The 26,618-nt window shown below is 42.4% G+C and overlaps 1 protein-coding gene across 1 annotated transcript in view; it reads left to right on the plus strand.

Annotated features, from left to right (window-relative positions):
• nbas (NBAS subunit of NRZ tethering complex) overlaps positions 1 to 26,618 on the plus strand; it is a gene marked incomplete at both ends in the record, with an annotated part of 203,143 nt that overhangs the window by 46,434 nt on the left and 130,091 nt on the right. Inside the window, 10 exons of the mRNA XM_080022664.1 lie at positions 3,849 to 3,935; positions 5,605 to 5,758; positions 12,384 to 12,569; positions 14,068 to 14,241; positions 17,432 to 17,565; positions 23,092 to 23,154; positions 24,475 to 24,597; positions 25,625 to 25,727; positions 25,985 to 26,062; positions 26,154 to 26,302. Of these exons, the coding sequence (XP_079878790.1) occupies positions 3,849 to 3,935; positions 5,605 to 5,758; positions 12,384 to 12,569; positions 14,068 to 14,241; positions 17,432 to 17,565; positions 23,092 to 23,154; positions 24,475 to 24,597; positions 25,625 to 25,727; positions 25,985 to 26,062; positions 26,154 to 26,302 (1,251 nt within the window). The remainder of the gene's footprint in view (positions 1 to 3,848; positions 3,936 to 5,604; positions 5,759 to 12,383; positions 12,570 to 14,067; positions 14,242 to 17,431; positions 17,566 to 23,091; positions 23,155 to 24,474; positions 24,598 to 25,624; positions 25,728 to 25,984; positions 26,063 to 26,153; positions 26,303 to 26,618) is intronic.

Genomic DNA, 26,618 nt, shown 5'->3' on the forward strand with positions numbered 1-26,618 from the left:
TAGGAATCAGTTAGTTTCAGTTAGTTAGGTAGGAATTAAGTTAGCTATTATGTTTGGTTTAGTAACTATTGTGCATAATCTCTGGGTGCGTTGTAAAGGCATTTCATTGCATACTCTATACTGTATGTATGAGCGTATGTATATGTATGTTAGATAGAAATGTCTTCAGATAGTAATGTTAAACGGAACATGGTGTTTAAACTGAATAAGCAAGATATGCAAGGAATTCATTGTGGTGAGGATTGGTGCATATGGGAACAGATAATTAACATAAAAAAGATTAGCAGTCTGAAAAGAATAAATAGCCGAATATAAAAACAAAAAGCCAAATATACAACTGTATACAAAAAATAATATTTTCTGCACAGGATCAGTTAAAGGTGCAGTGTTTAGAATTTACGGAATGGACTTTTGCAGAAATGGAATATAATATTCATAAGTGTTTTCATTTGTGTATTATCCCATGAAAATGAGAATCATTGTGTTGGCGTTACCTTAGAATGAGACATTTTTATCTACATAGGGAGCGGGTCCCCTTCCAGGCGAGGCTGCCATGTTGCACTGCCATGGGGAGGGGTATTCAGTTGGTTGCAATCTGCAAACTCACTGCGAGATGCCACTGAATTCTACACACTTCACCTTTAAGTATAAGGAACAGGATAATTAACTTTTTTTTTTCTGGCTTGGTGAGCGAGAAATAAAGAAATGAATAGAAATATAACTAAACGGGAATGTCATGTAAGCATGTTTTGTGAGAATATATATATATATATATATATATATATATATATATATATTTTAATATCTTTCCTATTTGGTAATGTAAACAGTAATAACGACACTAACCAGGCAAAAACACCTTTGCCAACCAACTTTACCAAACAAAGTTTCTTTATTTTTAGCTATTACATTCACGTATCATTTTAACACACCTCTTATTACCTGTTCCAAAATCTGGGGATCGAGAGTGGGAGCTGTGTTGGTTTGGTGTATTTTGTGTGTGTGCTTCTCTGACTCGTCGACAAACACACACACACACACACACACACCACATATATACATAAACAAGTAATTTCTCTTGAAGCGCGGACATCCAATCGAGAGCGCATTCACACACACACACACACATGCACTCTCTCCCTCTCTCTCGCTCTTTTTCTCTGTCACTCTCCAGCGAATGACAAACAGCGTGTTTAGACCTCTCCAAAATGCCGCAATATCAAATTAAAATCCTCTTGGAACTGGAATCGCACCTACCTCCGAGTGTACACAGAAAAGACCATTCTCACCTTTTTCCTATTCTCATCACTGTGCAACCTCTTAAATGCACACACACACACACACACACACACACACACACACACACACACACACACACACACACACGCACACACGCGCGCACGCACAATGACTCAGCTTAAGGGCTGACATTGTCAAACAGCAGAAAAATAAAAGCACAGGGAAGTAGCTGCTGCTTCTATATTTACATCCAGACAATCTCCCCCAACCAAACATTTAAATTTTTTACAATAAAAACTCACCCATCTCTCCCTCTTTCAAACCCTGTTGCCAATACTGCTCTTTTCTTTCTTATCCACCCATTCTTCAAATGGGGAACATTAAAAATCTTTCTTTGCTAAGATGACGAAATAACTTCTACAGTCCATACATATTGAGCCTGTTCTTGTGCCTAAATGAATGTTTGAGGTTAAAAAACAATTCCCTTTTAATTCATAGATTTGTACATCCATAACGATTAACTCATTCAGCCTCCATGCGGCACAATCCCAAAACCCCCCTTCAAAAAAAAGGAGAAGAACAAGGTCTTTTTAGAGAGTTTGGGGCCCTAAATTATTCCTCACCCCCTTTACAGAATGTGAGTACAGTTAGGTCATCCATCTTGCCTTTTTGTCTTTCCTTGACCCCCCCCCCCCACACACACACACACACTTTCATCTGCTCTTATGCTTCTCATTTTTTATTTCCTCTCACTCCTCTTTTCGCCAACCCCCCCTTCTTGTTTACCACCTGTGATGACAATATCCCGCAAAACACACAAATCCACACACGAACCGACACTAACACACAGGCACACACAGGCACATGTATTTAGATTTTAATGAAATTGTATTTTACAGCGAGTGCACTCTGACACATCCACAATCATCCCAGTGCAGCGTCTCCCTTTATATTAAACATGCCTGTGTTTGTATGGATGTCAGGTGGCTGTAGCTCTGCAGTGGGCATCCATCATGGCTCTGTACGCCATAGGGAAGGTTCCTACTTTTTTTTCCCCTTAGCCTTTCAAGTGCCAACTTCTGCTTCACCGGCGCCCGGGTTCTGTGCCGCAGCGGCAGTAGACAACGCTGGCTCCAAACCGTCTGTCTGGTGTGAAGATGAGATGATTTCCCCCTGTGATGTGGAGAAGGTCTCTGAGAAAGCCTTCCCACTAGCATCAAATTGTGCAGAGATAATTCACCCCTGCCAAAAAATGTTTTTTTTAAATGAAATAGGTTGTGGAGAACAATAAAATATAGACGGTTCCAAAATGCACTTTGCATGTTGAGTGCCTGCCTCCCCTTGCTCCTCTCTCTCCATCGTTGCTTTCCTCAGGATGTTGTGAGAACGATCAGGGCGGCGCACTGAGAATAATTCATTTCTCCCGTCGATATCCTGAGCCCTCACACTGATGTTTACTCTCCACCCCCTGACCTGGCTAACTTTAATGAGGCGGGAGAACCGGGGAATTGGAGAACAATGGAGAGTTGTGAGAGAGACCTTGAACAATTGAATGTTTCCTAATAGTCAAATATTTGGTAAAAAAAAAAATCCACAAGATGAAAATATGAATGGTAACAAAATCCATGACTTTATTTTCTAATCGAATGTATCTCCTAAAATCCTTGCTTTCGCCACCATAAATGTAGAATCAATTCAATAACGAATGTTTTTGTGGCGGTTGCAATCACTGAAACCGTGCCACCTTTTCTAACTTTGCATATAAATCACAGCGGCTACTGCGACAGTCCTTATGTACTTGGTACTTTGATGTAATTTATTGCAGAATTGGGGCAAAAACTGCTGCAGCGTCCTTTTTTTGGGACTTTAACTATGAAAATGCTATGGATGATTTGTAGACTGCTTGTGTTTTACAGCCACGGCACATATTTTTCAATCTACAGAAAAGTAAAAGATAAAAAATAAAGTTGATGCGTAAAACTTTTGCATGTAATGGTTATTTTCAGTCTCACAAACTATTTATGTGCAGACAGTGTGGCGGTGTGCGTGTCCATGTCAAGGTCTCATCAGCGGTGATAGACAAGGTTGCAGACGCATCCTATACACTAGTTTATTTTTCTCTGTTTCTACTTTTTTTTTTTTTTTTTTTTTTAATCTTGGCCGGAAATCCTTTCTCCAGTCTTATTCAAGGAGGCAGAGCAGTTATGGAGCATCACGACATGGCAGTATTTAGAAAATAAAAGTCCCTCCTTTATTTCCAGCTGGAGGCATTTTCAGAAATTGTAAGTTCTCGACTTATTGAATATCGGACTTGGAAAAAAAATGTTCCCTCCATTTCTTCTTCACGCCCCACCTGAGTTTTCTTGCGGTTAACGGCGGTGTGTAGGTCTAGGCCGTAAATGACGATTCTGCGAAGTGAAGGAGGAGCCGGAGTGGTTTGCCTTGTGGCCGACATCTGATATGCAATCTGCCTCTGTGGATCCTCCAGTGGATTGAATTATCTTACCCCATGGGAACAGTGTGTTTATCTTTCCATTTACCTGCGTCTGTTTATTTTCAGTTTTCTTACTTGCACTTTCGCGTCTTTTCCATTTCGCCTTTTCAATCAGCTTGGATGAGAACGATGAATTGGTGCTGATTCCGTGGGATGAGCAGAGGCACCGAGAGATGGATTGGTGTGAGGCGGAGGAGTGCAGGTGAGCATCAACCTGATCGTCAGTCTACACCAAACACAAGGCGTGGCGCATTGGAAATATACAAGGGCCTGCCATTATCTGAATGTTCAGGAAACATTCAGCGTTCCACAAAACAATAACAGCAAGCTGTGTGGTGGAAGTACCAAATAAATACTTAAATGAAGTGAAATACTAAAGTGTTTTTTTTTCAGCGATGTAAAATAAACACAAAAATTAAGAAAATCCTTTGATGACAAATCAATTGTGACATGAATTTTAGACTTTTGCGCCACTGTTCAAAGGACAACCACATACACACAATTTAAACTAATTTAGTTCTTTAAGTATATGATTGAGGTGCCACCTCATTCCTCAATCATGGACAAAGGCCTTTAGTAGTGCCTAATTATTTTTTGTGTCATTTAAAAGAAAGCAGTGTTTTTTTTTATTCGGTGTGGGACGATACACTCAACTTATAATACAATGGCTAAATATCATAAATAGGGTTTTGCTTACCTCCAATTGTTTGATCTGTTTGAAAAAAGCAATGTGCAGATACTAACCGGCATTGACTGATAAAGGGGAATAGCAGAACAGATTCCAAAAAGTAATGTACTGGCACCACACAAGACACAAAAGTATCTGGATGTGTTGCAAAGTGGACAAAGTGAGTTCAGCTTTAGTATCAATCCAACACAGTTGTGACCCACTGCAGCAAAACCTGCATTGTCATGCGTTTCTAAAATCTCCAGGAGCTGCCAAATAAGTTTAAAAAACCTTTCTAGAAGAAAATTAGATTTTTCCAGATTTGTGTTCCTTTGTATTTTTTTTAATCTTAACATATTTTCAAAACCGAGTTTATTTATAAATAGTAGAAAAATTCCTGTTAGATTACATGGGGAAATGCAGTTCACTTACTGAGATGCTGAACAGCACTGAACAACGCCGATCGATGGTTTCCTTTAAAGTGAGCGTCCAGGTGAAGATCATTCCTCCATATTCCATGTGATGTTACGTCACAATGTGAAACGTTTTTGATAGAGTTCAACCTTTAAATATTACTACTTTTACGCACACACGCAGACATTATTGTGTAGGTGGCGTATACCAATGATAAGACAAGCTGACGTCACCAAGTGTTTGTGGGTGATTTTTTTGAGGGTGATGATCTCAGAAACACAGTTTGCGGCACCCTCGTAATTAACAAGCCATAGCTTTAAAATATATTTGCTTGATTTGCACAGGTGACACCTTGTTTTGAAGCTCTGATTGTTCACTTTCAAATGACGGGCAAAAAAAAAAAAAAAAAGTAAAACGTCACCAAAAGTACCGAAAATCTGCGGTGAGTCACATATAAAGGTACAAGCCTGTTCTGTCTACATCAGTTTTCAAAAATGACTTCTTCGCTCCACAATGTGTAACATCACATTTTGATATCTCAAACGTTCATGTTTCAACATTTCCTCCCATCCCTACTTTTGATCTCTTTGATCTTTGATCTCTTCTCTGGTTCTTTCTGTAAATCATAATTTTGCCACCTTCATTTTTAGGTTGCAGTTTTTTTTTAACTAGAGTGTGATTGTCACCTTTGCAGATTTTTTTGTTTAAGGAAACAAAACAAAAACATTACCTTTGTGTTCATTAATGCCACAACCTTTTCTTTACTACACCCTTTTAATCCTACCTTCAGAGAGCTGTTGGACCAGAACATGAGCAGTGATGATGGCTTCCTGTACGAGGAAGCTCCGGAGCTGCTGAAGTTCCGCTCGACAATGCCCTCCATCCAGCTGCTGACCCACTGGTACCTGAGCCGAGCACAGGACATCGATTCCTGCTCCAGACAGGTAGGTGGTCAGTATTTCAGGAGGTAAACAAAGGCTTGCTGATTCTACAGTAGTTCTCTATTTCCAAAAAATGTCAAGGGTTCCTTGAGCAAGGGCCTTAACCCCTGGCTACTCAAAAAGAGCTGCATGGCTGCCATGGCAATATGGATTCATTGGAAGGTAGGTGGATGCCATCCACCCACCTTTGGTAAACAGATAAATAAGAAAGACATTGAAGGGGTTCCCTTGCTGAATATAACATATTTTTTTGACATGGGCCTTGATCAAACTCACTGATAATCTTCAAGGACAAATTCTCATTCTCAGAGCGGCGCCATCATTCACGAAAAGTTCCACCAGCCAGTTTATTTTTGTTGCGCGACTAGTTATGGTACTGTCGATATACCTTATTTTAGAGGGATGGATGGTCGGAAAAAGAAACACTCCAAGCCGAACATCCTTCATAATACACTGCTCAACAACACATCCTAGATCTCGATGAATGAAATATTCCAGTTGAAAATCTTTATTCATTACATAGTGGAATGCGTTGAGAACAAAATAACAAGAATGATCAATGGAAATCAAAGTCATTAACCCAAGGAGGTCTGGATTCAAAATCATACTCAAAATAAAAGTGGAAAAATCAGATCACAGTGGAATGCTGATCCACCTTCTGTGGAAATTCATCAAGACAATTCAAAATGAGGCTCATTAGCCTGTATGCACTCTCTACAACGTATGGGCATGCTCCTGATGACACGACGGATGTTCTCCTGAGGGATCTCCTCCCAGACCTGGATCAGGGCATCACTCAACTCCTGGACAGTCTGTGGTGCGACGTGGCGTCGCTGGATGGAATGAGACATGATGTCCCAGAGGTGCCTGGATTCAGGGAAACGGGCAGGCCAGTCCATAGCATCAATGCCTCCGTCATGCATGAACTGGTGACACACTCCAGCCACATGAGGCCGAGCATTGTCTGGCATCAGAAGGAACCCAGGGCCCACTGCACCAGCATATGATCTGAAAATGGGTCTGAGATCTCATCCCGGTACCTAATGGCAGTCAGAGTACCTCTGGCTAGCACATGGAGGTCTGTGCGGCCCTCCAAGGATATGCCTCTCCAGACCATCATTGACCCATTAGTGGCCTGCTGGAGGTCATTTTGTAGGGCTCTGGCAGTGCTTCTCCTGTTCCTCCTTGCACAAAGGAGCAGATAGCGGTCCTGCTGCTGGGTTGTTGTCCTCCAACGACCCCCTCCACGTCTCCTGGTGTACTGGCCTGTCTCCCGGTATCTCCTCCATGCTCTTGACACTGTGCTGGGAGACACTGCAAACCTTCTTGCCACAGTGCGCATTGATGTGCCATCCTGGATGAGCTGCAGTACCTGAGCAACTTCTGTGGGTTGCAGACACCACCTCATGCTACCTCTCGTGGTGAGGGCACTGGCAAAACGCAAAAGTGACCAAAAATCAGCCAGAAAAGATGAGGATAGGGAAATGGTCTGTGGCCACCACCTGCAGAACCATTCCTTTATAGGGGTTGTCCTGCTTATTTCCTCTCATTTCCACCTGTTGTCTGTTCCATTTGCACAACAGCAGGTTAAATGGATTCACAATCAGTGTTGCTTCCTAACTGGACAGGTTGATATCCCAGAAGTGTGATTGACTTGGAGTTACATTGTAATGATTGTGTTCCCTTTATTTTTTTGAGCAGTGTATATTTCTCCAGATGTTTGACCATTCATTAAAAAAAAACAATTCTGAAGGTCCACCCACCTCGAAAAATCCCAATTCAACCCCTGATTGTCCAGCATACCGAGACTTTGTGGCCGCTAGGGAAACGCCATTCTCCAGCCATTTCATTCATTACACTTCAGCCATTACTCCCATTTGGCTCAGGAATTACTGTTATTACCACTGTTATGTAGGATTATTATTATTATGGGATGCACGATACACAGCACCAATCTCCGTCATTCAAGGCCAATTTGGTGTTGCCTCCGTCACTGCCAGTTATCATACTGGCCGTATGGGCTTCTAATGAAAAGTGACCGGAGTGTCCCTGTGCTCTGTGGAGGAAGGATAAAGAAAGACTTATTTAGCAGTGCGATGGGCTCCATCTGCAGGGGCTGCCCGCCCTCCACTCCCACACCATCAGCACAGAGGCTGGTTCCCCCATCTTTTTGTCTCCCGCAGAGTAAAAGGATCAAGGTTGTACGGTGTCTCTCTCTTGTGCTCCCCTCTCTCTCTTTCATCTCCATGTGTCCGTCTTTGTGCGAGGACAAAATACAAGGTGGCCGTATCTCTCTCTGCATTAAAATCTCTCATCTCTGCATTAATGCCTTTATTGGGCCAGCGGGCGTTGGGAGTCGAAAAGATTTAGGGGTCCGTCGCTCATTTTTGAAGACGATGAGGGAACGGTGCCTTTCATCATCTGACTAGTAGAGAGATAGATGAAGGGAGATGGCGAGAGGTAGGGGGAGAGAGAGACAGAACAGGAGTTAAAGAGTAAAGAGGGTCTTTGTTCATCTCAGGGCTCCGTTTCTCTCTCTCTCCCTCGCTGTAAGTTCCTTTTTTTAATTGGACCTCATCTTCCTCCGCTCACTTACATGTTACTACAGAAGCGTCATGGGACCATCTTTCACTCTCTGCCGTGCTCTTTCTTGCTCTCTCTTTCTTCTTCACTCATTTCTACACACAATCAGACACGGGCTCCAGTGCTGTTAGCTAAGCAATTCTCTGCATTCTTTTGTTTTGTTTGTTATCTCCGGTTGCTACCCCGCCCCCCCAGTACCTTGCTTGGCAGTGTTTATGCTTGGGAGAGTGTTTTAATGGAGGAAAATGAGGTTTGATTAAAAGGGACATCAGAGGAGCCCTCTAGAGTGCATGAAAGCAGTCAAGGGAGGAACTGTGGGTGGGGGAGGTGGGGGGGGGGCTTAATGGGAAGATGCCGAGAGAAAATGTTTTATTTTTTATTTTTAATGTAACAAAGATTTGTCATGGAACTTTGAAAAAGATGGATAGAAAGAAAACTGAGGTAAAGGAAGGGAAGATGGACAGAGCACTTCAATAGTAGAAACCCCGCCGCATTGAGATCCTTAAAAGCTTCAGAAAAGGAAATTGTTTCCTTTTTCATTACATATACACACTGTCCTCGACAAAAGAACTATGTGTTGGAAGACGGAATTAGAGAGAAAGACAGAAGGGGAAGAAGTGGAACATAGTAAATGGGCCAAACGTGGAAAATATTAATGAAATTATAGAGAGAAATCTTTCAAAGTGGTGGTGATGATGGAGGGGATGGGGGTGGATGGATTGAGATATTTAGTGAGTGCTACGCAAAGAAGAAAAATAGGAAGATGAAGGACAAATTGAGGCTCGGGTTTCTTTTGTTTTTCTACACAATGAATCTGAAGATACAAAGAAGATATTTCTACTGGGATAGCAAGAGGGAGACTGTGTGTGTGTGTGTGTGTGTGTGTGTGTGTGTGTGTGTGTGTGTGTGTGTGTGTGTGTGTGTGTACGCAATGCAGGAAGACAAGGTTGTAATTAAAAAGTGGGAGGATTTTACATCCAAATAGTCTGTGATTAGCGAGGAGGATCTATCTCTGGAGAGCAGGACCAAGAGGGATAGAGGGAGGAGAGAGGAAGAAAGGATGGAGGGAAGGGAGAGAGAGTGGAGAGAATCTATACTTGGTGTGAGATCAATAGGCCCCCTCTCCCATCTTGTATCTAATTGCACCGACTATGACTCAAGGTGATTCAGGTTTTCTTTTGGTGTGTGTGTGTGTGTGTGTGTGTGTGTGTGTGTGTGTGTGTGTGTGTGTGTGTGTGTGTGTGTGTGTGTGTGTGTGTGTGTGTGTGTGTGTGTGTGTGTGTGTGTGTGTGTGTGTGGCACATGCTCAATGATTTGCTCCGCCATTTGCCATTTTGCCGGAGGCCCTGGCTCTCTGAAGGTTGAGCGAAAACAATCATCACCGGAGGAACCCAGGAGCATCTACCATCGATTGGCTGCCCGGCGCAGTCCATCCACAAGTGGCTGGACTTCGATTGATTGCCCCAACAGTGTATAGGTAGTCACATATAGATCGGTTTGGATGGAATTCCATTGATCAGCTTTTGTAGGAAGCGTCAAATCTCCACCTGTCTTATTATTGTTGGCCCGGCTGAATCAAATGGATTATGCGTGGTAGCGGTGGTGGTTGTGGCGTGACGTGTTTAAATCAAAATGATCCACTTGAACAATCGATCTATTTTGCCAGGAAAAAAATAAATAAAAAATGGACAAAATGTATGTGGTGGGAAAAGGGGGCGGGGCCAAGCCGCCGTTGCAGGCAGGCGGTGCAGTCTCCCTTCCCGGGGCCACGCAGCTGCTGGGGATCAGCTTAATCAGCCGAGGGACTCCACTTATTCGTCTGATCCCAAAAACAGGAAGTTATAATTGTGTGTGTGTGTGTGTGTGTGTGTGTGTGTGTGTGTGTGTGTGTGTGTTCCGCATCGACGATTTATATACATTGGCCTGCGAGCCCTGAGTTGTTCCTTTTGGCCCACGAGCCACCGTTTGATTTTAAGAGACTTATCAGTTGAACACACCAAATGGTGCTGTTTCGCCTCCTCTTCCTCATTCCCTGGCTCTGAGCCAGAACACACCTCCACAATGTAAAAATAACTACACTCGCCGGCCACTTTATTAGGTACACCCTGTTCAATTGCTTGTTAACACAAAGAGCTAATCAGCCAATCACATGGCAGCAACTCATTGCATTTAGGCATGTAGACATGGTGAGGATGACTTGCTGAAGTTCAAACCGAGCATCAGAATGGGGAAGAAAGGGGATTTATGTGACTTTGAACGCGGCATGGTGTAGGTGCCAGACGGGCTGGTCTGAGTATTTCAGAAACTGCTGACCCACTGGGATTTTCACGCACAACCATCTCTAGGGTTTATAGAGAATGGTCCGAAAAAGAGAAAATATCCAGTGAGCGGCAGTTGTGTGGACAAAAATGCCTTGTTGATGTCAGAGGAGAATGGGCAGACTGCTTCGAGATGATAGAAAGGCAACAGTAACTCAAATAACCACTCATTCCAACCAAGGTATGCGGAATACCATCTCTGAACGCACAACACGTGGAACCTTGAAGCAGATGGGCTACAGCAGCAGAAGACCACACCAGGTGCCACTCCTGTCAGCTTAGAACAGGAAACTGAGGCTACAATTGGCACAGGCTCACCAAAAATGGACAATAGAAGATTGGAAAAACGTTGCCTGGTCTGATGAGTCTCGAGTTCAGCTGCGACCTTCAGATGGTAGGGTCAGAATTGGCGTAAACAACATGAAAGCATGGATCCATCCTGCCTTGTATCAACGTTTCAGGCTGGTGGTGGTGGTATAATGGTGTGGGGGATATTTTCTTGGCTCACTTTGGGCCCCTTAGTACCAATTGAGCATCGTTAAAACACCACAGCATACCTGAGTATTGTTGCTGACCATGTCCATCCCTTTATGAGCACAGTGTACCCATCTTCTGATGGCTACGTCCAGCAGGATAATGCACCATGTCACAAAGCTCAAATCATCTCAAACTGGTTTCTTGAACGTGACAATGAGTTCACTGTACTCCAATGGCCTCCACAGTCACCAGATCTCAATCCAATAGAGAACCTTTGAGATGTGGTGGAACGGGAGATTGGCATCATGGATGTGCAGCTGACAAATCTGCAGCAACTGCGTGATATTATCACGTTAATATGGACCAAAATCTCAGAAGAATTAAGGCAGTTTTGAATGCAAAAGGGGGTCCACCCCGGTACTAGCAAGGTGTACCTAATAAAGTGGCCAGTGAGTCTATATCTACAGGCAGCAATACACAAGGAACCAGTTTAATCGTGTTAGGTACAATTTTCCCAATTTCCGTGATGCCGTGATCAGCCTTTAAGTGCCTTTACAGCTCATGTTTTTGAAATAAATTGTGTATAAATAAAGACATTCAATGAAGTATCTAATTTTTCATGTCTCTTTCCGCATGAGTATATCTCATCTTATAGCTCATGTGTTCGACCAGTCACTGCAGACTTACGTTTGGGTTACAGTTTTCAGAGTTTCCATTAAACCCGGCATCAGCTCAAGTTGTTTGTCTATGTGTCGCAAGTGACTGGATGTGAATGAGTTCCCAGGGACGAAGCTTGGACTTCTATAACTTCGGATGATGTCACAAAATGACCCACTCCTGAAACTAATCAAATCGCCTTGATGTTCTTCTACTTCCGTTAAAATTATTACAGTCACAAATTTCTGCTCCAAATATAGATTGATATTTTTCAAAGTCGAAACGATAAGATGTCTGAAACCATGTCTGTGCGTACTGCAATTGTCGTTTTTTCAGATACTTTTAGCCCAAAAAACAGCAATTCAAAATAAAAAAAATCCCAGCAATAACAATAATCCAGCCCATATAATGTCTCTCATACAGGCAGTGGAAGCTGTCATTAGATTTCTCTCATTACTATGTTTACAGTGAAAAGTAACTTTTAAAATACATTTTGGATAGGGTAGATTCATGTTTTGCACTATGCGGCTCCATGCCAGATCCTTTATCCACAATGTTTCTCTTCCTCCTTTTCTTGTTTTCTTCTCTGTCAGGTGGACTGCGCCCTGTCGCTGGTTCGCCTGGGCAAGGAGCGTGAGATTCCGGGGCTGGAGCGCCTGTGCGACGACCTGGTCACCATGGAAACGCTGGTGTACGAGACGTCGTGCGAGCTGAGCCTGACGCTGCTCGACCTGCAGCAGCTCAGCCCCATCCAGAAGCTCCGCCTGCTCATGAAGAACGTGAGTGACGACGCGATAGTCATTACATGATTGCCCGGTCGCAATTATTTGAGCTGACCACACTCAATTTATTAAATCGTTCGATTTTTACAATTGTACACTGCCATCCAAATGTCAAGGGAATTTGAGGCCAATTTTGGAAAAGGTTGCCATAAATAAAACACCAAGTGGATGCATTTTTTCATCAGTTGGGTTGAAGCAAATTAACTGTCTGCCTGGGTTTTTATTTTCCAATGTTCAAGGTCTGAATTCGGTTTTACAAATATCAGGCCTTAGAAGTCATTAGAAATGATTCCAGGTCCTTGTCACTTGCCATCTTACCTAAGTAAACATAATAACACTTCATAGAAACTTGTAGTTCATAACATGCCCTATTCTGTCCTAATAATTACCTCTACCCTGTACCAAACATATTTGAATCACCTTTATACTTATATAATATACTTTATTTAGTCAGAGAGAGATGATTTGTCTGAAAATCTGTCTTAAATTTGTTACATTTCAAAATATAAAATGTAACTCTCTATACCTATGGACACCCTGATACAATTCAACTGTTAATCACAGGTATTCGTATTACAATCGCCACCTCTTACTTACATCCAGGAATATTCTGCAGAAATGGATGCCGGCAATGAGGCTTGTAGACTGGCAGCCCTGCTGTTTTGTGGAAAATGTCCAAATATCCAAACACACTTTTTGAACTTGTGTTATAGAAAAACAAAAGTGGAAAGGGACAGCACTACTCTTTCTGTCAAAACACAAGGAGCTCTGTGTTCAGACAGGGATGGGTGTCCTCCTGCAGAGAGGTGTGTGAGTAGCTACTACAGGGACAAATCCCACTGGAGAACACAACATGAGCTGTCCTCTAAACGCTGGCTAATCAACGGTGGCTAAAGCCAGGCGGGATTCCTGCCAAGAGGCTCTGCCAGGGCTGCAACCAGCCAAAAACATACATCGGGACTCTCTTAATACTGTATATACTGTGGTCTCTTTTACAAGTGGAAACAAGCGCGTAAGTAGAGGTTTAGGAAATAGTCATTTCGTGCCTTAAATTTACAAGAACCTCCAGGTGGATCATTTGGCAGCGTATCACATAAGGCCACGCAGTGCCAGTAAAGAGGACCGGGTTGTTTTCATGGTAGGTAGACATGTCGTTTGGGATGCCACACGAACAACACAAAAAAAAGATCTGAAAAGTCTTCCGTAGCTTAATATTCATCATCCAAATATGTATTGCTTACATATTTGGATTATTTGTACAGTATATATGCTGTTTTCATTGCATAATGAAGGTTAAATGTATCACATTTTGGCAACTTTACAAAATGTAGTATTATTGATGTGCTTAACACGTCCATCTTTCGGTATTTTCATTTACTGAAAGTACGTGTTTCAAGGAGGTGATGTGGTTTTGTAGATTTTTTTGTAGTTCTTCCTAAATAATAAAGGGTCACCTTCAACTTATCTAACTGGCGGTTTGTTGCGGTACCTCCAGTCGCGTGTGGAGTGCTACATGAAGGACACCCTCCAGTGGATGGTTCCGTTCCTGCACCGCTGCGAGAGGCTGACGCCTGGCGCTGCCAAGGCTCTGCTGCGGGAATACGTGGTGGGGCTTGCCCAGCATGACCTCACCCTGCCCCTTGTCATATTCCAGCACTCCAAACCTGATGTGAGATATGACACACACACACACACACACACACGCACACGCACACCCACACCCACACCCACACACAGGACACCCACACACATATACCTTCTCCACCATAACTAGGGAACTTACATACACTCACAGCTATACAGTACACACACACACACACACACACACACACACACACACGCACACACCCCTTTATCGGCTGTTAGTGCTGAAGTCAGGGGCAGTGCTGTATAAAAGTCATATTTATGACCCCATAGGGGCCACTGTCAAGGACAGGTCTAGTGCAAAACAGAAACAACAGATAAACACACAAAACACACACACAAAGACACACACTCTTAGAAAACTGAAAACAAGCCCACATGCTGTCTTCGGGAGGACGACAATAGTATTTATAGGTTTTCACTGTGTGTTATTGTAAATAAATGTATATATCTTTATAATATAATAATATATTATTATTCCTATTTATAGCCTATCAGCAGTATTTTATTGTAAATATATTCTTCTATATTCTTCTTCTTCTTATTATTATTATTAGGGGTCGATCTCGTAGTAATTGTTGTAATTGATTGTAATCGTTCCGATTTTTATTATTCTCTGAATTTTTCGGGCTTTATGTGTCTGAAACAGGACGACCATGAGAGCTACGGACATGGTTGAGGTGTCGTTAGAACGCAGGAATTTGTGAAAAAACAGTTAAATTTGACTGAAAGTAGCTGAGCCTTTGTGCTTTACCGACAGGCCAACGTTTGAAAACTTTAAATCAGGTAATGGAACAAGATGAGTGTTAGAATAAGACACTTTGTGACATCATCATCCAATTCGCTACAAATGTGCAGGTTGCAGTTCTGAATGTTCATTTGAGTGGTATGCAGGTGCAGACTCCATCGCTCCGTAGTGGTTAGAGATTACAAACTAGGTGTGTGTCTGTGTGTGTTTATGTACCTTCTTACCTGGTTCTTGTCTGTGGGGCTGTTTGTTTTGTTTTTTGCAAATGAAGACCATGTATTCTGATCTAACCCCGTGTTAGATATGGGGTTGTGGTCCTCTTTACTTTGCCGGATTTGCAAAATGATAATATACAAAATCGGCGTGTGCACGGTGAGTTCATATTCTCGTAATAGTATCCTGAACGTTAAATAACCACGTAAAAAGGTCAGCTGTTTTCCGGTTTCATAGGATAGTTACCCATCGAATAAACTTTGGACACAAAAAAAAACATTAATCCAGAGAAACTCGTGACCACATCAAGTCAAGTCCACTTGACTGTGGAAATGAATGAGGCGTTCATGCACTAGGAATGCATCGGAAAAATAGAACCCGTGAAATTGTAATTCGTCAATTTGTCAGTAACGCGACTAAAATTGATCCCGTATATTGCTGCCTGCAGCTATATTTATTAGTGGGCGGGGCCCCCTATTGAAATTGTTCGGGAAAATTTCTCTGAATTTTTCAAGCTAAAACTATCTAAGACAGAACAACGGCAGAAGTTATGAACACGCTTAACATCTTGTTTGAACCGGAATGTCACAAACATCTCTTGGTTCACGTTTCATCCCAATCGATCCTCCTAACGGAGCACAAATGAGTGAAAAACCACCCAAATACCACCCAAATATGACACCCAAATGACAGACGTGGTCTAAGTCACCGAAAGCCAAAGTGTCTACAACAGGCCTAAAACTGTCTGGAACATAACAATGACAGAAGTTACAAACGCGGTTGAGGTGTCATTTGAACCTGTATGTCGCAAACATCTGATGGTTCAAGTTTCATCTACATTTATCCACATATGGAGTAGAAATTTGCATTTCGCCAACCAAATTTGACCCACAGTATCCGGACGGTCATGCTTCACCACGAGAACGAGAGGAGTTTTACAGTAAGAAGCTTCATGACATCATCATACTATGTACTATAAATGTGCAGGTTCTGGTTCGGAATGTACATCGCACCGTGTCCAGTGTGCTGTGTAGACTCCGTTGCTCTGTAGTGGTTAGAGATCACAAACTAGGCTTGTAGAATGCTTCATACCTGTACAAGTTTGATTCACACGATCTACATTTGTATCAGTAAATATTGAGAAAACTTTAAAAACTCAAAGAAATTTTAACATCTGCATTACATTGAGAACAGTCACTTTGTAACATTATGAACCAATGCTATATAAATCCACGGTTCGTCTCTGAGTGGTCGTAAAAATTTTAACTCGTGCTACATTGCACAGAATCCGGAGGATTGTAATAGGTATCCAACACGACCAAACTGGACCCTGTGTATTGCTGCCTGCAGCTATATTTATTATTATTATTATTATTATTATTATTATTATTATTAGGGGTCCAGCCCGCAGGGAAGGTCTGTTGTTATTGCTTGTCGTTTTTTTTTATTTTAATCTCCGTTTTTTTCGGGCTAAAAGTATCTGAAACACAACAACTGCAGTAAGCGCAGACGTGGTTGAGGTGTCGTTAGAACGGGGACGTTTCATCCGTAGTTATATAAGTCCAAGCTTCGTCTTTCAGAACCCATTCCCCTCCAGCCACATGCGAGTACGACATCTAGACAGACCGCTTGAGTCAGGGCTCGTTTAAAGGAGGTTTGGATTATTGTACCTCATGCTGTGTTTTACAAAACACCAGAAACTATGACTGTTCACAGAAGGCGTCTTCGTACCGCGGGAAGTTCTAAGACGCTTTAGAGGAACCGGCCCTTTCTTCTGTGTCTGCACTCCATGATCCAGGAATGATCGTAATACTTAAAACAGCGTTCTTCAGGGGTATTTAAACTGAACGCCAGAAAAGCAGCATGCAGTGACGTAAGTGCACATTCATTAGTCCAGATGTCCACGGCCCACGGTGTTTGTAACTTGTGCAGCGTTTCACAGAAAAATGTAACACGTACCTAAAACGACTAAACTGGACCCTGTGTATTGCTGCCTGCAGATAACATTATTTTTATTATTATTAACAATAATAGTAATAATAATAATAATAATAATAATAATAATAATAATGATGATAATAATATAAACTATATTTCGACAGGATTCTAATACAATGATTATTATCTATTGTTATATAATTTATTATTATTTCTCATTATAGATATCATTAACAGGTAGGTAATAGGTATTTTATTGTAAATAAAATAAAATGTATATATCCGTCCTTCCCTCTTCCTCTTCCTGCTATCCCAGTGCCAGCAGAAGATCATTGCTGACCCAGACCGGTTGATGTCTGTAGCGCTGGAGTGCATCTACAGCTGCGAGAGAGACGACCAGCTCAGCCTCTGCTACGACGTCCTGGAGTGTCTGCCGCAGCGGGGCTATGGGTCAGCGTGCAACACACACACACACACACACACACACACACACACACACAATAACGCACGCACACACACACACACACACACACACACACGCACACACACACACGGACATAAACACACGCACACAATTTCAAACAGCTAACTAAATGTTGGGTGTGGTGTCATGAAAGCAAAAGAAAGTGTTTCTTCTTCTGGATCGTGGTCCTCACAGTGAGGAATGGTTGTGCAGTTCAGACTGGTTTCTTATTGATCGACAATTTTACACCCACTCATCTATACACACGTGTACACACACACACACACACACACTCAGACCTTTTTCCCCCACTACCTCTTTATTTCTTTCCCTGTCTATTTCCCGTCTCTCTCTCTCGCTCTCTCTCTCTCTCCCTCTCTCTCTCTCTCTCTCTTTCTCTCTCTCTCTCTCCTCTCCCAGGACCTATCAATAAACCTAACAACCCCCCCCCCCCTCTCTTTCTACCCATCTGGCATTACTGCTTCCCTCTCTCTCCCTCTCCCATGTCTCTCTCTCTCCCACACCCACTCTCCCTCTCCTCTTCCTTCTCTCCTGTGAGACTTTGCTAAACACGGACTACCTACCTGTGACAGGATCCTTAGCCGGTTTTCTTTCCCTCCGCTCGGATTCGGTCTTCCCAAAAAAAGTCGACATATAGACAGCTAGACTTACTAGATCATGTTCCGGATCCTTCTGCCCCAATCAATTCGGAGAGCAACTTCCAAGAGGAAACCTCAAATAAATATTTCTTCACTAACCTCAACATATATTTCTGACTTTAGTCGTGCAACTGTATTGTTTGTTTCATTGTTTGATCTAATTTGATTCAAATAAATACACAGTAGGCCAGAGTTTCCGTTGGAAGAAATTGCTGCCAGTCCACGTGTCCTGGAAGATTTCAGTGTCCTGGACAATTGGGAGAGATTCCGGTCAAATATTATCTGATATATTAAATATTATCCTTCTTATCATGAAGGAATGTATATTTATAATATGTTTTATTTAATATTGAAAATAAAATAAGTCCCATCATTTAACTCCGTTTAAAAAATAAATAAATACAACACATATTTCTACTTGAAATCAAATAATTTCCGTTTGTGAAAAATAAAATTTATATGGTAAGTAGCTCTAAATGAATAATAAAAGTTTGTGGTGTTGCATGTCCTGTCGACATATTTTACACAATGGATATTTACCGTCTGCTTTGGGTCGGAACTTAAATACAGCGGTACCTCGACTTACGACTGCATCTACTTACAACTAATCCAAGATACGAGTAGCGATAGTCGCGAAAATTTGTATCGACTTGCGACTGCTCCGAGATATGACCGTGGAAATTTGCACTTGGCGCGTCGGCCGCCAGTCAGCAGTCGGTCAGCAGTCGGTCAGCAGTCAGTTAGCAGTCAGCGGGCAGTCAGTCAGCGGGCGACCTACATCGTGTGTGCACGTAGTTCGTGGCTTATCGATATTTTTTTCATATTTACTGTGTATTTTGTTTATTTTCACCCATCATGATTTCATAATTTATATGGGAAAAATTGCTTCGACATACGACTGTTTTAACATACAGTCGTAAGTCGAGGTACCACTGTATAAACAAAAATGGCCAAACTATGGATGTTTGTGTCCCTGTTCTTTCATCTTTCTGCTTCTCCTCAGACTGCTCCTTGTGTGTGTGTGGGTGTTTACAAGCGCAACCTGTCCATGAGGGAGGGGGCGGGGCTTATTTCTGTCTCATATTGTGTAGGTCCCACCTTGCCGCCAAAACAGTCCTGACCTGTGAAGGCATGGACTCCACAAGACCTCTGAAGTTGTCCTGTGGTATCTGGCAGAAAGACGTTAGCAGCAGATACTTTGTCATATAAGTTATGAGGTGGGGCCCCCATGGATAGGGCTGGTTGTTCCAGCACATCCCATAGTTGCTCGATCGGATTGAGATCTGGCGAATTTGGAGGCCAAGTCAACACCTTGAACTCTTTGTCATGTTCCTCAGACTATTCCTGAACAATTTTTACAGCGTGGCAGGGTGCATTATCCTGCTGAAAGAGGCCACATCCATCAGGTATTACTGTTGCCATGAAGTGGTGTACTTTGTCTGCAACAATGTTTAGGTAGGTGGTCACCCAGAGCATCACACCGCCACCGCTGGCTTGCATTTTTCCCATAGTGCATCCTGGTGGCGTCTCTTCGCAAGGTAAATGAGGCACACGCACCTGGCCATCCACATGATGTAAAAGAAAATTCTGATTCATCAGACCAGGCCACCTTCTACTACCTTCTACCATTGCTTCATGGTCCATCTTAACTTTTTCAGAAATTTGTGCTACAGTAGCTCTTCTGTGGTATAACATGATATGGACTTATATGGACTTTTATGATATTCATAGTTTAGTTTGGGTGCTACGAAAGCTTTAACAAAACAAAGGTCCTTAGCTCTCAGGGAAGCGAGTTCTATTACATTCAGAAATTCTCACACCATATATCAGATAAATACTTAACTATTTCTTAATCAAACAATAAATGTTTATTCATAATAACAGAGTTTAATTATATAAGAAAAAGGTTTAGGTAGAAAAATTAATTGAAGGCACTTTAAGACCGAAACATGCACCTGGGGAATGAAATGAGGGCTGCTATGGAAAGAGGAGGATATTGACTGAGAGAGATTGTATTTTATTGCGCTTTAATGCACAGCTAACCTATTCGAACCTGAATAATAAAATAAAGAGATCGCCATGCCACACCAACGTCACTTTTCCATGAGCTTTACCGGAGTTCTGGTCTTACTGGGTTTGCCTTTTCCTGGATCACCATATCGGCTCCGATGGGTCGTCTTGTCTTTGTAACCGGATGGCCTTGAGATTTCCAAGGGCTATCTTGTCCGGAGCTGCAAGAAGGGTCACGGATCCTTCCGTATTGTTGTGTTCTGGAATGGCGGGATGCGGCAAATGTGTTTAGCAGGAGTTCTTCCTGGCTCGACGTGTGGTGGCATTGTGGCTTGCTGGCGGCTTCGGTTCTGGTGTGTTTGTTCGACGCAAGGTGAAGTGTCTCGTCTGAAAATAGTCTGTTTGCCCGGGTCGAGCAGTCACACAAGCCGGCAAAGGTATTGTTAAACCGCAGGGTTTAGCATTTAGATTCGGAGGTTCAGCGTGCTAATTTCTCCGCGCCGGTTGACGTATGGAAGTGTCTCTGAGGATCTTCTACAACTTGGCAAAGTCGTGGTATGTAAAATGTGGTTTCAAGGACAAATAGAAAGACAGGCTGCATGCCACCGTGCCATGTAAAGTGAAAGAAAGATTACTTCAGGTAAATGTATCAACGGGAGTCTTTGCAGCGCATGGCGTTTCAAAAATAAAAATACCCAGCCATGAAGTATTAGTACTCACTGGAACAACAAGGGGGGGTTGAGGTAAAAAAATGCCCAGTGGAGCAAGAAGTAGTGAAAGTTAAAAATTGTAACTCGCACAAAGACGGGCGTTTGTCCCCACACGCCACGGCACTATCCCCTGGTGACGTCATTAGCTTTTATGGTATCAATTAATTTGCCGATTGTTTTTTAAGGTTAAAAACTATCGATTAAGGAAATTTCTTTTAATTTCAATCCCTACCCACAAGACCTGCGCTGTGGAGAAGCGCTAACCCAGTCGGCTAGTCATCACAATTTGGTCCTTGTCAAAGTCGTTCAGATCCTTATGCTTGCCCATTTTTCATGCTTCCAACACATCAACTTTAACAACTGACTGTTCACTTGCTGCCTAATATATCCCACCTCTTGACAGGTGCCATTGGAACGAGATGATCAATGTTATTCCCTTAACATGTCAGTGGTTTCAATGTTGTATCGGTCTATCGGTGTAAATACGCTAGTTTCTCCAATGGCGGACCCTGCCATGAACATTCCAAACATTATATAGAGGAGCAGATACATTGAATGGCTGTTGATTAAAAATTGTCCAGATAATTTTTTTTTTTTTATTATTATTATTATTATTATTATTATTATTATTTTTTTTATAAAATAATCTTAGGGATTACAACTTTAAATGTCTGCTTGGTCACCCACACATCTGGTTCTTAAAACACAGGTGGAATGCCTTCAATTGTGCTTCACACTTCTGTGTGTCGTAGTAGCAGCACAGAGGGTATTGCTGAGAAACAAGGAAAGGTAAAATGGATGATTACAATTCTGCTTAAACCTCGGGATTGGTATGATCCTGTCATACCCACTGCTTTTACTGTGTGGAATGTAGCTGTGGCGAGTTCTAGAGAAAAAGTTCCCCCTTGCAGAACACTTCAGTCCCAGCTTCAAAGAAGCTTTTAACAAATATTATGAAAACTCAACAAGAAGTACTTCTGCCATATCTGCAATATTGCAAAAAAAAAACCAACGACAAAACATTTGAAGTCAGTAGACCATTTCTCTGCACAATTTGGTTCTAAATACTAGTACCAAAAATGGTTGAAAGGAAAGTGAGTTGTGAGGCGGCGTACATGTGCAGCCCTTGTTGGTCACAGTGGAGGAATCTGTGAACATGCTGTTCCTGTCATTGTGCTGGTTCACAGTGTACCTCAGCTATAGAGAGAGAGAGAGAGAGATGGCAGAATAGAAAAGCAGAGCGAGGGAAAGATGGAAAGTTTTTTAATGATTTTGAGCCAGTTCAATGGCTCTGACCAGCTGTATGTTGCTTGACACTTTAAAGAGAAATAGCCGCATTACCGTTAAAGTCTCCCTGTGAGCCTGCAGGGCACAGTCACTGCCCGGGCTGATGACAGCAGCAGCAAATATTTTGCGGAGGCATACATCAACGTCAAGTCAAGTTTGTTTCTGTTGCCCCTCATCTCAGTATCTGTCTCAAAGGGCTTTGCATGCCCACGTTCAAATAAATTTTGGTGGGATCCCATTGACCCGGGGCCCTCAGGCGGTCAGTGGATGTTGAACTCTACCCTCCGTGGGTGAGGAAGGACTATATGAGTGTTGGCTTATTGTAGGACTTTTATCGTAGGATATATTCGATTTTCCTCAGTTGGTCTATGGTGGAGGAGGATGCTGGTCACTATATGTGGAGAGCTGCTTCAGAGCTAGTTTTTGGTACGGGGTATGTAGGATAGGAATAATTCATAGGTTAATCCTACAAACTTAACAACTGGTCACTGGATCACTAAACGCCAACAACGGTGTCTTTGGCTGTTTCAGTGTGAGAGAGACAGCTTAATTACTTCTAAATAGAGAGAGAGGGAGAGAGGGAGAGAGAGAGAGAGAAAGAGGGAGAGATGACCCAGAATACATTACCACGAGGCAGAACATCTTGGGCTTTTATTTTTAGGAGGGGCACAGTTAAGCCCCACAGCGGCAACACCCCCCCCCCACCCCCCACCCCCCCACCCCACATACTCAAACATACATCTAAATACAACCACATTTTAGATGGATTGCAGCGGAATCGCTTAAGAGTTGTTGATAACAAACTAAACTCACTGTGTGTGGGTGTATGTTTTGTTTCATCTTGCAGGCCAGAGACAGACATCACCGCCTCGCTCCACGACCAGGTGGACAAACTCGAAAAGCACCTAAGGTACTCTCTCTCTTCCTCTCGCTCTGATTTGACACATTTTTACATTTTCTCTCTTTTTCTCTCTAATTTTTGACATATCTAGGCTACACCTAAACTTTCCACCGCTTGCAAGTCGTCAGTTTAAATCTGGGAAAACTTATAATTATTCTTAAAAAAACCTGTGTTTAAAACATTAAAATATGCACTGTTCCAGGGATGTCACCTTTTACCTTGTTGGAAAGTTAAACTGGAGCTACTACTTATAGACCCGACACCCATAATTCACCACCTTTGCTGCACTGTAAAATAAACACAAAGGAGAGATGTGCCACTGTGGGAAACACACACACACACACACACACACACACACACACACACACACACACACGTTGAAGACACATACATGCAAACGCCTCAGGCATTGACAGGTTAGAAACCAAACCTCTCTCTCGCTCTTGCTCTCTCTCTGCCCCTCAGGGTGAACTCCCTTAGTCAGAGAAGTGATGAGATGGTAGAAATTGACGGTTAGGATTGAAGAGGGGATGATGGAGTGAGAGGATGAGAACGACAGATGTGGTGTGGTGGGGGTTAGGAATATACACACAAACTTTCTGAACGTGCAAATACACACACATAAACACATGGATACGCAAGTATTCAGAGGCACCTGTTTACAATGTTAATGAGGTGCAGCAGAGAGGGAACATCTGTAGTGGCACAAACCTTTTGAGACTCTGGCTGCCATGCAAACCCCTCAACACACACATACACACATGCTACATACATACATACATATGTATGTATATATATATATATATATATATATATATATATATATATATATATATCTTGTGCAATCACACAATACAGAAGCCAAAAATGCAAAAAGTCAAATAAATGTTTGTCTCTGCTCTCTGCTTCACCAGCCCTTGTACACACACATTCACATTTTATACACACACACACGCACGCACACGCACTGATGTGCTGTCTTCCCGGCATGCAGTTTATCATGTTGCTCTGGAGTCTTGCTCTACACTTTCCTGTTTGCACCCCGGCTTACAAATGGCTTTCTGCTGACAAAATAATGAACAGCTAAGAGCAAACACATCCCCTCTTTTTTTTTTTTTTCTCCCTCCGCTTACTCCCCTTCCTCTTATCTGTTCCCTTTTCATTTTCTTCCACTGTTTTACATTTTGTGTCCTTGTTGCCTCATACGCCTTCCCCCCTCTTGGTAGCTGACCTTTGTCCTCTCCTCTACTTGTATCAACACCACTTAGTGGTGTTTTGGTCTGATGATGGGGTTGATGAAGTGATGTGAGTGACTGTGTGTATACACAGCGTGGTGGAGGTGCTGGAGAAGCATGCTCTCCAGAAGCCCATCTTCTACGTGAAGAACAGTCAGAACAGTGAGGAAGAGGCTCACCAGCTGATGGTCAAACTCTGCCGCCACACTGGACGGAAGTATGGATCAACACAAAACACACACATATACTGTGTACACCCACACACACACACACACACACACACACACACACACACACACACACACACACACACACACACACACACACACACACACACACACACACACACACACACACACACACACACAGGCATAGATGGTTTATAGAGTCGTCTAGAAAAACCTGAATGTGTCCTGACAATCTGAGTCTCCGATTAATGCTGGTGGTATTCAGGTATTATGTACTTTGAAACCATAGATGCACACTTTTATATGCACTTTTAAACTTTCTTCATTATTATTATTATTATTATTATTGTTAATAATAATAATAATAATAATAATATTTATATTATTAATAATATGTTTAATATTATTATTATTATTATAATGATATTAATATTATTAATATGTTTATGATAATAATAATAGTAATAGTAATAATATTATTATTTTTATTATAAGTCTGCTGGGCTGGACCCCTAATTTTTTTAATTATTATTTTTTAATCTTGGCTTTTTTTGGGGCTTAAAGTATCTGAAACATGACATTCGCAGTACCCAGGACGTTTCAGATGTCTTGGTGTTTGATTTGAGTTTGATCAATATCTATCTACATTTGGAGCAGAAATTTGTGAAATACCATCCCAATTCTAACCCTAGTAAAATACTATTGAGGCGATTTGAGTAGTTTGTTGGAAGGAAACTCGTTAAACTGTAACCCGTGCTGCCTTTTACAAAACCCTGAAAACTATAATCGCTCACTGAAGGCATCTTGACACCACAGGAAGTTCTAAGAAGCTTTGGAAACCACCCTTTCTATTGTGTCTGCACTGCATGATCCAGAAACGATCATAATTGTAAAACACTACTCTTGAGGGATATTTAATATATATTGTATTATTATTAGTAGTGGTGGTATTAATATTAATAATGCTAAAAATTACGTGTGTATGCGCGCGTGTGTGTGTGTGTGTGTGTGTGTGTGTGTGTGTGTGTGTGTGTGTGTGTGTGTGTGTGTGTGCAGAAACCCGCCAGTCAGTGAGCCAGCGTGGAGGGGTTTACTTCAGGACCTTCTGGACATGCAGCAGAACGTCTACACCTGTCTGAGCCCAGAGACCTGCCACCAGGTACTGAACCAGACCTCTGCAACACACCATAATAAGAAAAACCCATAGTAACCAATACAACCTTCAGTGAAAAAAAAACCTTAGCTGGAGAAATGTGCTTTATGGATTCCGCATTAGCAGGGGGACATTTGATTGTGCACATGACTGAATTTTTGAGCTGATAAAGTACAATATACACGTCAAGTGGTGAAAGGCTTGAGTCTAGTATAAATGATGCTAAGAATACTAGTAAAGTTCAGTCTTCTGACCTATCGCAGATCTTTGTGGAGTCCCTGCTGTGCTCCAGCCGAGTGGAGAACACTCGCCTGGCGGGGCAACTCATGCACTGCTCAAAGGTACCATGCATTCACATGCCTCTTCTCAGACGTAATTGCCTTCCGTTCGTCACCGTTTCCTAATGCGGTCCTCCTAAATGACTGCTCTCAGGACCCAAGCTCCGTCAGCTTGTCCTTTCGGGGGAAAAGCCCTGCTCTGAGGGTGGCCTACGAGCGCAGTGTAGAGCTGGTGCTGGCTGCCGCTAGAGAATACTTCAACTCCTCCTCCACCCTGACGGACCCCTGCATGGACCTGGCCAGGTGAGGAGACGGGGGGGGGTTGTGTTTGGTACCGATTTCCGCGTCGCATCGGAGCGTTTGGAACACATATACGTCTGGTTCAAATGGGGCCTACAGGGTTGATCAAGGGCTGTACTCGTATTCATTTATCTCGGAGACCAACAACAAATCTTTTATACACAATCAAGAAAATAATACAGGCTTACGGAAGCTCTGAGGTGCAAAACTAACTCCAAAATGGAGTTTAATGTGAGAAGGAAGAATTTGGTCAAGCAGGCACAGGCATTTTAACTCTCCATAAAGATGCTGGATGTATGGCTTAAATAGCTTTTGAGCT

The sequence above is a fragment of the Zeus faber genome (assembly GCF_960531495.2).
Source record: "Zeus faber genome assembly, chromosome: 2".
NCBI lineage: Eukaryota > Metazoa > Chordata > Actinopteri > Zeiformes > Zeidae > Zeus > Zeus faber.